The sequence below is a fragment of the Glossina fuscipes genome, unplaced genomic scaffold (assembly GCF_014805625.2).
Source record: "Glossina fuscipes isolate IAEA_lab_2018 unplaced genomic scaffold, Yale_Gfus_2 0, whole genome shotgun sequence".
Lineage (NCBI taxonomy): Eukaryota > Metazoa > Arthropoda > Insecta > Diptera > Glossinidae > Glossina > Glossina fuscipes.
The window spans coordinates 39,610,068-39,623,129 of record NW_023998414.1 but is presented as its reverse complement, the minus strand read 5'-3'; the positions used below and the strand labels follow the sequence as shown (position 1 = coordinate 39,623,129).

At 34.8% G+C, this 13,062-nt stretch overlaps 2 protein-coding genes across 2 annotated transcripts; one reads left to right on the top strand and one right to left on the bottom strand.

Moving 5' to 3' along the window:
* Positions 1-830: 830 nt before the first annotated feature.
* LOC119642394 (tetratricopeptide repeat protein 17) lies at positions 831-6,314 on the bottom strand. The gene is made up of 3 exons (XM_038041549.1): positions 5,180-6,314; positions 5,022-5,112; positions 831-4,964 (listed from the first exon to the last, which is right to left on the bottom strand). The coding sequence occupies exons 1-3, from the start codon at positions 6,175-6,177 to the stop codon at positions 4,662-4,664; spliced, it is 1,392 nt and encodes a 463-aa protein (XP_037897477.1). The 5' UTR covers positions 6,178-6,314; the 3' UTR covers positions 831-4,661.
* A 1,756-nt stretch (positions 6,315-8,070) lies between these two features.
* LOC119634347 (ubiquitin carboxyl-terminal hydrolase 7-like) lies at positions 8,071-10,928 on the top strand. Its single transcript, XM_038028436.1, has 2 exons — positions 8,071-9,045; positions 9,144-10,928. Exons 1-2 carry the CDS (start codon positions 8,071-8,073, stop codon positions 10,926-10,928), a joined length of 2,760 nt encoding a protein of 919 aa, XP_037884364.1.
* The last annotated feature ends 2,134 nt before the right edge of the window (positions 10,929-13,062 follow it).

The following is a 13,062-nucleotide window of genomic DNA, read 5'->3' as shown; positions in this document are numbered from 1 at the left end:
AAAATTACAAATTATAATTAAAGCCCAAGACAATAGGTGCCATAAAGTAAATGATATCCAAAATCCGAAATATTTGTACGATACGTTACAACCTTCTCATAATACTTAAGCGTGCAACTAACGAAACATTATCACAGACCACAGACGTCCAGCGTTGTCAAGATTGCTTTTATTAGGACTACTAACCTCAACATTACTGAGTATTCAACTCTGTTGTTCCAAGATTGCCGTTGGAATTGTATTCTGCTGTTGTTGAGAATGCCAACGAAACGACTAAACATTCGTCGTCACACAAAATGTAGCCAAAAGAAAACGAGAAGAAAGACAAAATTAAACGGAGAAAGGAATAGCGCAACGAAATGAACAAAATATATTACATATGTCTCAGTAATGTGATTAATACATCATCACAACAAAATTGTGTGGCAAGGGTTTAACGTGGGTTCCTGCCTGAAAGGCTTAACCCCACGGTGGCCCAAGCCACTTTAAGCGTACTTCGCCCCCTGGCGAGTTAGACAATCCCCACAGAGTAGGGGCCTAAACAGCACCAGAGTCCAGAACGGTTTATTGTGTATGGAACAATAAATCTGGTCAATGGTGAGGCCTAGCTGCACTCAAATTGTTCCATTTTAGCTAGGAACTCGCCAACCACAACTATCACCAGTTCTCCCCGAAGGGCCGCACCCAAGCAGTCAGGACTCACAAATTGATCAACGCTTGCTTCCGCCATAAGGCTTCCACGGTGCTGTTGATCAATTACCACCATTACCCGCAGGCATCCGTGACATATGTTCAAAAGTAAAAATAGGCAAAAGGGGAAAAACCTTTCCGTCAAATCCCTTTTTTCATTTTTGCATGTATTAAATTAATTTACGAAAGGGTTTTTTTAATAATCAGCACGAAGCGCTAAATGAAGCAAATCAGGTGTGAATTGAGGCATATTTTGTAATAAAGCGACCGAAGTAAACACATCTAGCAACAGCGAAGCATTTCCACGCTTGCTAGTCGGTAAACAAATTGGAGCATAATTATAAATATGACAAGACATTTTTACGTAATTGGTGATATTGGCTCATGATGGAATGTGAGTATGATAATGACGAGTTGATTGCAAAACTTCGGTGGCAAAATCCCATCTTGAACGAGAGTGTACTAAGGAGAGTGTACTATATTGTGCATATACCAACCAAGTTAAACCCCAGATTAAAGATAACTGATGTGAGCTTCGAGTATGATAATGACGAGTTGATTGCAAAACTTCGGTGGCAAAATCCCATCTTGAAATAGAGTGTACTAATCAAAAAGCCAGGCTTCGCTATACTGCGTCGTAGAAACGGACGGCACATCATTCTCTGCGATAACTGCGGATGGCAGATTATACGTCGTTTGGGAAAGGTGCAGAGGTTACGATGGAGCTGAGCGATGATATGTTTTAAATGTGGGAGATTTAACCACAACCCGAAGGAATGTAAAAATGATATTATATGCTTCAAATGTCATGGAAACCATAGGGCAAATGAATGTGACAAAGACCCTATTGTTAAATGCATAAAATGTACGAGGTTCAATGAGAAGTTTGGATTTGGTCTGCAGGTAGATCATTCGACGTTGAGTAAATCGTGTCCAGCGTATATTAATAAGTTCAGATTAGTCAAGAAAAAGGTTGGATATTAATGGCTAGTCGTAAGCTACATGCCTGCGATGTTTATATGGATGTAGCAGTGGAATGCATAAGAGTTTTCAATTGTGTCAGTTCAATGCACGGAGATTTAACCAATCTAAGGTGGACTGCTTTAATTACGTATTATCCGAGTTACGAATTAACGTGGTGTGCATAACTAAAACGTGGCTCAGATCTCATGTTGACAATGAGTTCGGGCAAATCAGGCGATACAATACTGTCCGTCATAGCAAAACTTGCGAAGCGAAACGCGGATGTATCGCCTTTTACATTAATCAGGATTTAAGTCACAGAACTATATCTATGTCGAGAGGTAACCACGACCCTCTATTCTTAGCCCTCAATATATAACTTTTTTGAAAGCTAATTGCGTGGCTGAGGTTCACGACTCACTATATGGACAAGGTGATGCTTTTCAGTCTACGGCCTTTACTATAAACGAAGTTTGGAAAGCGGTGTATAGTATTAAATGTAAAACTGTTGGTTATGACATCAGCATTACGTTTTTAAAAATGATTCTGCCTGCCGTTGTCCCCTCATTGACTCATGCATTGAAGCATAGCATCACATGCTGTACTTTTCCTGACTGCTACAAAAAGGCGATCATATCTTCAATTGGCAGACGAGTTCCGCCTGTTTCCCCACGATATATCGATTTAATTCTTCCAAACCATAAGTATTTGAGATCATCAAGGCGATTTTTTTTATAAACTTTGTAAAGTTATAGAACACATTACCGTCTGATATGAAGGCTGTTGTTATTGTCTGTAGATTCAGAATAGCAATCAGGAAATTTTACAATCCTTAATGTAATGAATAATCATGTAATTATGTCGAATTTCTTTTCTTCGGCACTGAATAATTGATCGAGTTATTCAGTGTTACCGAGTCATTATGTTATAAAATGTACTGCCAACGTACTTATATAAATATTATTACTATTATTATTAATTAGCCAAAGAAATCCGAAAACTAAAGTCTAATAGCACTAGCATCGAAGACTATCGGCTTTGTTGAAAACTGTACTGCATTTGAGATTTGAATTCGCATTGATTGGGTGGTTAGTCAAGATCGTTTGCCTACTTCGCCACTCAGCCAGATGCACTTATATAAACAAATTATACCACGAAAATTTAGAAAAATGCATCATAAATAAAGTGCCGTACACTATACATATGCAAAAGGTATCGGAAATAAAAATTTAAAACTTTTGCAATTATTCTTCCGGAGTACATAGTAAATACGCTTAGGAAGGAAAACCCCGCAATCTGCCATTGTGGATTGAATCTTATAATTCTTAATAAGTAGTAGCAGGTTTCGACTTCCCAAGTTCACAGCGTGTCCTAGTCCTACAGAAAATACTAATCAAATTTACATATATATCGAAAATAAACTTTCAACTTTTTTACTTCTTAGTGAAAAATGGCTCGAAATTCGATGGATACATTGATTTATTAGCGTACTCGTCTTGTTGGGTGATGCTTATTGAATGAAGAGGTTCATCAAGTCATTTGTCAGTGTAATCTTCATTGTTGATATTTTAGAATATTTCGTAGTTTTCAAAAGATGTTGTTTGTGCCTCCAGCTCTTCTATAGTTTAACCTCATACTTGATATTTTAATATGACTAGTGCCTCTGTTTGGAACATATGTGCTTTGCTAAGAATAGACTTTTTGGTAGTCCTTTATTTAAAATTACTGAGTCTGCCTTGCAACTTAATTTCGTTGAATGTAAGATTTCTGTTCTAGGTGTTAATGTAATTGTCCTTGAGTGATTAGTCTCTATAGATAGAATAATCTTTTCGTTATTAGACTATCTTATTTATTTTTTACATTTGTAACTATCGCAAGGAATTGTCAGAATTTAATCTATCTATTGTGCAATGCAATGAATCAATAAAATAATAGACAGTTTTGCTTGCACTGTTAAAATCGCGGAAAATGTCGAAAAAGTTAAGAAAATAGTAAAAGCAATTATCATCAGAAATTAGTAGAAAATCTTGTAGTAATTTTGTGATGTAAATTGCCCTGTCATGTGTTCTTACTGACAGCCTCCCCAATAGCAAGTCACTTGATATGAAACAGGTATACTAAAATACTTATAACTGATTTATAGATAGTGTAAACAAAATATATTCATTGCATTTTACTTGACAGTTTTTTATATGAAATCACTTTTCTTTCTCGTCTTGGCACTGACATTACAAAAAAAAAGAAACCTTTCATTTGCAAGATTTGCAACAGAGAAGAATTTGAAATATAGCTTAAACAAATATCAAGTTTTATGCAAAATAAAATCTTCACTTAATTCTCAAATAGCAAAAGGATAAATGCGCTTTTTACGTAACTACCTAAGGGTGGTGATCATCTAAAGTTTTTCTTCAGGCGCCTTTACGAATAATGCTACCTTACATATATTTTTGTATCATATCGTAAATGATATCCAAACGGCTTTTTGATTTTATGTTCGGCGAATTTTTTGTGTGACTCAAAATTTGAATTTAGTTACAACATCTCGCCGTTTAAAACTTTGATTCCGCTCTTCTTAAAACTATGCACTTTGATTTTGTCGTACTTTTATTGTAAACTTGTTGATTTCAAGCATTCATACGAAGTATTTGTTGATTGTAAGTAATTCTATGACTGTGTTGCAGCGGATTTTTTTCATACATAAAAAATTTTTAACAAAAATCGACGCCATTTTTTTAAATCAAAAAAAAAACTCTATACTGGTTTTGTATTTCATACTCAAATATCTAGAAGTACGGAGAAAAAAGTCTTCTAAAAGAAAATTTTCCTAACGAAAGCTGCTGTACCGGCGTTTTGCTTTTAAAATAATTAAATTGGTTAGTTTTTTGTAAATAAATTCGAGAAAGTTACGCATAATTTCGTTACTCACGGGGTAGCATTATTCTTAAAGTTCGCTTACTTACTACCCTTTCATAATTGGAATGTTTAGTTTAAAGCATTAATTATACAGGCTATGTATTCTTTCGAATAGGTAGAATTGGTTTAGCGGTATTATATAGAAATTCTAATTGATTTTTGTATTCCTTGGGCATACGTTCAAATAGACGATTTTTATAATGATTCACTTGCCATTCTAGTAATTCTGCATCGAATTGTTTGCTTTCCAATTGCATTTGCAAGTCCGAATAAAAATCACAAAATACTGTTGATGCTTGAGTGTCACTTGCTTGCCGCGTACTACAGTATTGGTAACGGCTTAAAAGGTTGGTTTTTAGTTGAGCATCGTTGTTGTTATACCGTGAAGCTAACGGAACCTGTAAAGAGAGTCTCATTTAATTATTTTCCACCTTTTTTTCAACATACTTATATACCTGTTGTTGTATAATTTTATTTTGATATACACTAACATCCTGACGCAATTTATTGACGTCTTTTATTTCGCGCATCATATATTTAACATAACTAAAGAAGTAAAAAGGTAATAACGGCGAATCGATAATTACTTACATTACATTTGTTTTACACTTACCCAAATAGCTTGCTAGCTTCATTATCTAGTGGTTCCAAACAATCAATATATTGACGCATAGTATATGTACTGCTATACATAACTGTATTCAGTTTTTCTACAATTTTGAAGTATTCTCTGGCTCGCTTAAAATTATGCTTTAAAGCAAATAGTGTAGCTAACGCTACATAATTTTCAGAATGCTCTGAGCCATTATTAACAGCAGCATTCAATATAATTTCAGCATCGTCCCACATCTTAGCTCTTACCAATATTGTACCCAAACTTAAGAGCGGTATATCCCTGCTTTCCTCTGGTGCTAATAAAACTGATAAATGAGCACACTCCAACGCGTTTTTAACATTGCCTACCAAACGCCAATAATAAGAACCCAACATGTGAAATTTCCATGATTGCGGATTATTTAATAGTCCCTTTACGGCTATGTTACGCATTGTTTCAGTAACACTTTCTGCATCTTTCAAACCAAATTCTTCCTGTAATAAATGTTCCTCACGTTCAATTTTCATGGATTGCACAACTTCAGAGGTGAAACTTCTTAATTTGTTATACACATAGTCTGCGGTTGTCACATCTATATAATTTTTACACACCGGCTCGCCATTTTTTTCGTCCTTTTCCATTTTCTCGGGAAAACGGAGACGTTTCAATGATGCCCCAGTTGTGCGCAAGTAATCACCTGCGCCTTTTAGTTTGACATATATTCGGGCGCATTTCGATTTCTCTATAATTTGCTGCATTAATTGAGCTGTTATTAATATATGATCATCTAACCGATTACGTCGCCTTTGCATTTTTTTAAAGCCTTCCTCTGCCTGGTCGTTACAGTGCATTTGATTTAAAAATTTGAGAAGGTTTTCCGGTTGCCGAAGGTGAAATGGCGAATCTAAACGACGTTTGATAAAGCCATCTTCTTTTATAACATAATGGTTGCTGGCCAATATCCTGTTAATGGTGAATACCATTGTCCCAATTATCAACAGCATGAAATGCCGCATATTACTTTTTCTTCATAACATTTAAGTTTATTTTAAAATTCTGTAGCAAAATATGCACTTAACTGATTAAACGTATCCACATTGTCATGATAAATTGTTGCCATGTGCCTTATCAATACATAATTGACGGGTAACCATATTATCTAGGGAGAAGACAAAGAAGTTTTCTAAATTAATTTAATTGCAATATTGGTATTGGGGGACTTTTGCCGACGGCTTTGCAAATTAGCAAAAGTATTACGTTCTTTCTGTAAAGTAGCAGAAGTATTATGTTCTTTCTGTAAATTAACAGCTAACAAGTTATTGTAGATTTTAATAACATAATATAGTTTCAACACACCTTCAATTAGCAAAAATTTGTTTGTATCCCTAAATATATATAGGGTGTCAATACGAAAACGGGTAAAAAAAAAATTAAAATGTTACGTTTTAATGTACAAAATAAAAAAGCCAAATTAACACACGCAAAATTGCGTAGAATCCTTTTTATTTAGTTACAATTTTTTCCACGCTGTTACAAGTATTTCTAATTATTCCATGTTTATCCATATTTCATTTACTAATTTTTTTCGTAGTCTTTGTGACTTCAAATTTTTTTTTTCTATTTTTTTAATTTTGCTTGGATCTGAATGGGGAATACTCACATATATGGAACACTGCTATTTTTTTTTTTTTTTTATAATAACTTTTGATTTAACAAAATAAAGTCGGCAACGGCCAATCCAGTCAAAACCCGTTCAACAACTAAGCAAAGAGTCATTTCGACGCTTTGTGTTGCTTACGGTTAGTGTGTCAACACAACTCATTTTTCCAGATTTTTAGGGTTTTTGAGTCTTCGTTTAAATAAATTAAAAGTAGTGAGCAGAAGCACACATACATACATTTTAGAACATCAGGGCTTCATTTATGTATTTTTTAGTTAACTAGCTCTCATTGGAAAGACGTAATTGCAAAGCCGTTTGGTTGTAATATACATATGGCGTTCGTCATTCGAAATTAATTTCAAAAAAACAATGAGTGAATAAGAGGCAAGTTTGGCGTTTGTTCGTTTGCAATGATAAAATCAAGCAAACGTACGTATACTCATTTCTTAGGAAAACTTTTAATTGTGAAATTGAACTTTCGAAATTCATATGTATTATTTTATTTTTATTTTATATAATTTATTAATACGTTAACATATGAATTTACCTATAAAGAATGTATATTTTAAAATGAATTTCAAATCAATCGTAATTTTTTTAATATATAAATAAAAACTAACTTTTTAATTTTCGCAAAACATTTTAAACTGGATTTGATTCCTTATATCTTTTATTCCGATACAGTTAAATTTGAAAGTGCAGAAGATATGCCGGTTTATATTGCTTCACTTATTCCGTTCAATTGGAAGGCCTCCAGCGAAACGTAGACACCGTCGTCAGAATAAGTTACCTTGATCCAGGAAAAGAAAAGTTTATTTCCATTAAGACTTGGCAACTCTTTTATATATATTTGATGAAAGTTAGCCGAATTCTTAAGAATGGCTCTTGCAACAAATCTTTGAGCATGGCAATACTGTTGAAGATGCCGCCAAATAAATTTTTTGTTTGAAAAAGTTGTACGCAAAGAATTCTAGATCATTTTTGTGACGGAATAGAAAAGTGCTTTATACATAAAATATATCAAAATCCCTTTTTTCTCTTAAAACATAAAAATTACATACATATATATATATTATATTTATATATATACACATACATACGTATGGTTTATATTATAATTTATATAATATATATATATATATTTATGTATTATATTGAACGATTTGAGTCGTCGTAAGCACTGCTTTTGACTGCGGTACCATCAAACCTCGCAAATTCATGTATAGATAATATATGTCAGGGACAAGAAATGGCAGACGATGGTGCAGATCCTTTTCGTTCAGAGGCAACATTCTCTTATACCGTGGAGAATATTGTTCAATTGAAACGACAACAATTATCGCCACCCTTTTTCGTACGTATGCTGCCTTGGAAGATTAAGGTTATCCCAAAAGAACGTACCTTAGGCTTTTTCCTGGAGTGTAATGGCGATGATGATTCGCCCACGTGGTATTGTAATGCCATTGCAGAGTTACGTATAAAAAGCCATAAAGCAGGGACTAAACCCTTCATTCGTATACCTATTAAGCATCTATTCTGTTCTGAGGAAAATGATTATGGTTATTGCAATTATATCTCGTGGCGAGAATTGCAAAATCCGGGAAACTATTTCCTTTGCAATGGAGCTATTACATTGGAAGTATATGTACGAGCCGATGAACCACGTGGTGTGCAGTGGAATTCAAAGCAACGAACAGATTATGTGGGCCTAAAAGGGCAAGGGTCTATTTGTTGTATGAACTCTTTCTTACAAAGTATTTATTTTATTAACGAACTGCGCAGAATTGTCTATAAAATCCCGACCGAAGCAGATAATGCCACCGATTCGGTAGGACTTGCTCTTCAATACATCTTTTATGAACTTCAGTTTAGCGATAATTCGGTTGGTACTGAAAAATTAACTGAATCGTTTGGCTTGAAAATGCTTCATTTCTTTACGCAATATGATGTGCAGAAGTTTTCGCGTACTCTGTTCGACGAGCTTGAATCTAAAATAAAAGGAACTAATTTGGAAGGCACAGTTACAGCTCTATTTAAAGGGAAAATGTTTTCATATACAAAATGCAAAAATGTTGATTACAGTAGCACGCGTTACGAAACTTTTTATGATATACAACTAAACGTCAAGGGTAAAAAGGATATTATGGAATCATTTCAAGATTACATCGCACCCATAAATCTACATGGTGATAATAAATACGATTCTGGTTATTACGGTTTGCAGGTAAGGTTGCGTATCTATTTAAACTCTTCATTTATGGGATCATATTAAAGTAACGGAATTAAATTTGATATCGTTTGTACTCAACTTGTTTTCCGCAGGAAGCAAATAAATGCGTAAATTTTATTTCATTCCCGTCAGTGTTGCATTTGCATTTAATGCGTTTTCAATACGACCCGGTGACTAATAGATCCATCAAATATAACGACCGTTTTCAATTCTATGAGCAAATCAATCTTGATCAATTCATGGAGAAGGAAGATAATACCAAAGCCACGTACGCTTTACACGCTGTACTTGCTCATTCTGATGACAATCACGGTGGTCATTATGTGGTCTTTATCAATCCCAAATGTGATGGTAAGTGGTATAAATTTGATGACGATGTGGTCTGCAGCTGCAAAAAACTTGAGGCAATAGAATTAAATTATGGTGGTATAGATGATGAGATATCGGTCCAGGCCGATCGTAAGAATGCCTGCATGTTAGTTTATGTACGTAAATCAGAGATAAATCGAATCTTGAGTGATATATCTGACCATGAAATACCAAGGGATCTGATCGAGCGTCTCGATTTAGAGAAACAAATTGAAACGGCTCACCGTAAAGTATGGAGCGAGCTTCATTTATACGTGTCCGTTCACATTATTCTTGAAGAGGACTTTGAGTTGCAAGAAAAATGCTGCCTCTTCGATTTGCATAAGACTCGTCAGCGCTTGTTTAAATTTAAGCAGACACAATCCATTGAAGAAATGATGAACCAATTTGTCAAATCTTTTTGCGTGCCCAAAGAACGTATGCGCGTTTGGATAATGTACGCGGCCAAAGCACAAAAGTTCTTTTACTTTGACTTTCAACGGGAGAGACATCGTACCGTCGGACAAATTCCTAATCCTCAGAAACCGTGGGTAATATTTCTGGAATTGGCTCCCCCAGACAAACCTGGACGTGCACTGCCGTCTTTTGATAGCAAAAAAGAAGTACTGATTTTTTTCAAGTTCTATGATGCCCGTAACAAGCGATTTAATTACATCAGCTATTCACAGCAACCATTAGCACGTCGTCTTATCGAAATTCTGCCTGATGTAAACGCTGTTTTAGGCTTTGATTTAAGCACCAAGCTTAGCGTATTTGATGAAGGCAACAATAGCAAATTTACTGACTTAAATGAGACGATAGAAAACATTCTACTCGCCCACAAAAATAAAACTGAAACCACTATTCTTCAGGGCTTTGTATTAGTATTTGAAAAAGAGTATATTGATTCAATTCTTTCCAATGAACCGCTAAAGACAGCGCGTGAAGAAGCGGGAAATGATCCCTCTCCTAATCAGACTGTTGAAGATCATCCGACTCTCGCTGTAGTTGACTGCTCCGACTGTGAAGAGGATTCAGTCCGTGTAAATTGGTGGAAAGTGGAATGTGCTCTCAATAAAGCGTACTTCGACATTCTCGCGAAAAATCCCGGTGCCCCTCCAAAATGCCGCACCGCTGGCTGGTATCGAGGACGTCTACCGCTTACTGCATGTGCTGACCAAAGATCAGCAGATCTTTTCAAGCAGGCCATTGACTCTTTAGGAGAGGTATGGCCCAACGCAAAGTTGGAAGCTGTACCCTTAAAGAAATTAATTAACACACTCCGTTCCCATACGTTGATTCCCGCTGAGCCGCATGAACCTCAAAAGATTCTTAATCTTATAAAAGTGTGTAATCCGCAATTACCTACTATCAGTTGGGAAATAGCTAAGGTCGGAAAAGTCAAAAAAGGATCCAGGGAGGTGACCATTCTTCTTAACAAAGAATCATTACCTCACCTTGATGCAACCAATAAAGAGATTTTTTATGGTTTCACTACGATTTCCCTTGATATATTTGAAAACATCTAATTACTCCATCTCACCAATAAATGACCTATCCCTACGAGAATCGATTACGAATGAAATGGAATTATTTTTCGGGGAATTTTTAGTGAATAAAGGTTACTTTAATTTTATGTGAATAAGATACGCAAATAAAAGCGTATGAAACCAGGTACCGTAATGAATATGAGACGTACTGGACTAATTCTTATCACCAGAGTAAAAACAATAAGAACTCTTTCGTGACCATTTCTCGTCCATCTAGATAGTCACTATTCTCTTTGGAAATTATTGAACGCTAATTCCTTAATCCACTATTCTCTTAAGCAAAAATGATTTTCATTTATGTACAGGTCAATGAAAAATCTCAATTTAAAGCATTTCTTCTTAATTCACAATACTTTTAAAAAATAAGATTGGAATTAAATTGTATTATGTAAATAAGTGCATGTAGGTATGTAAATATAAAAGTATAATAAACATTAAAAAAAGCTTTGAATATCCACCTATTTTTTCTTTTTTAATTTTGTTTTTTTAAACGGTTCTGTTTCATGCTGTGTGAAGTTGTATTTAAACGTGTTACGGACACGTATTCAATTGATTATTTCAACTATTAATAGAAATCCTGAAAAATTGCAAATTTCATATATTTAAAGAAGCTATTTATTTTAAAAGGAATTTGTTAATGTAACGAAATTGAAATGAGATAATTTAGGAAACCGCATCTCTTCAAATATGTAAAAAAATGACATATCATTTATTGGCCTAAAAGATTCACTAAACAGTCAAGAGTGATTAAAACGCTTTTTTCTGAAAACACTTTTCAAAATAAAACGTTTTTTATTTCTTAATAAGAGAAGATACGTTCTTTTTTGGTTGTAAATTGCATTTTTTTGTTCAAATACTCGCCAATGACACAATAATTAATATATTTAACATCCGTTATGTTGTTTCACAAGTTCCGTAGCCATACGCATATAGATTAATTTTTTTGGTTAAGCATGCACTGTACCTCATGCTAAACTTGACTCGCGATAATAACTTCAACGTTGCCATCTTTAAAATTTTTCAAAAATAATATTTTGTCAATACCTCCAACATTTTGTTCAAAAATCAACGTAGCAGATTATTAGGGACGTTTTTTGTGTTTCTGTTATCAATAGCAGCATTAGCGCGAATCGTTGGCAGCCATTTGTATGCTTGATATTTCATTTTGATTATTCGTACGCACATTACTCTGGCAGAAATAATTTAATATTTAATTCATCCAACACCAAAGTCATAGTAATAACATCTACCAAGCTCCATATAAGCTACTTACCATGTGTTTGAATGACAGGCGGACAGACAAACGTTGTCAAAAGAGTGTAGCAAAGTGTCGGATTTAAAGTTAACTCAATGGTGACAACAGATTCATAGAAGATTCATCAGGATCAACGTCCTAGTTTCACGTATATGGCAAAAAGAGATGCCTAGTCTAATTGGTACAATAACAATACACTTTACTACTTATCATTAATTTCGATTCTAATTACACCTTACCTCACTGGTGATACAATGGTGTATTAAGCTTGGGCCAATGTATTGTCTTTTCGTGAGTTTACGTTTTTATTCAACTCCTTTTAAGATTATGTTATGTAGCAGTTTGGGATAAGGAGGTTGCCTAAGATTGTGTTAAAGACACAGCTGCAAGTTTCGAAAGACTGGCTGTTTACGGAGGAGAAACGCTGAACATACTTTTAGTCGCCGCAGCGGTTGATATATTTTTTATTGTGAGAGCATCCTTGCGAGAATTCATGGGTGGTGTCGCAATAAAGACGAAGAACATTTTGTTTTGAGCAAACGTTGTTAGTGTGCCCGTAGCGCCAAAACTTCCAGTATGGTATTATTGGTTCAACGTATGGGTTTACTGGATAGTTGACATCGCTTATTTGTGAAGGCAACACATTCCCCGCGAAACATATCTGTGCTGTAACGAGATCGAAACGTTTTTTGTTAGTGATGTCTAGTTTGTTAAACGGCATTACTTCGATTGCCCGGCAAGATACAGGCAGAGTTCCAAATCTTTGCTGATTTTTGACTTGCGTCGTAAGTCCCTTTTCCTGTGAAATTCCCGGGGACAGGAAGGACTCCTTAAATTTCGCAAAATTCAGAAATTGTG

Coding starts and splice junctions, on each gene's coding strand:
- LOC119642394 (XM_038041549.1), bottom strand. CDS start 6,177: ATGCGGCATTTCATGCTGTTGATAATTGGGACAATGGTATTCACCATT. Junction 5,113..5,179: donor GAAGCTAGCAAGCTATTTGG/GTAAGTGTAAAA, acceptor TTACTTCTTTAG/TTATGTTAAATATATGATGC. Junction 4,965..5,021: donor ATAAAATTATACAACAACAG/GTATATAAGTAT, acceptor CTCTCTTTACAG/GTTCCGTTAGCTTCACGGTA.
- LOC119634347 (XM_038028436.1), top strand. CDS start 8,071: ATGGCAGACGATGGTGCAGATCCTTTTCGTTCAGAGGCAACATTCTCT. Junction 9,046..9,143: donor CTGGTTATTACGGTTTGCAG/GTAAGGTTGCGT, acceptor TGTTTTCCGCAG/GAAGCAAATAAATGCGTAAA.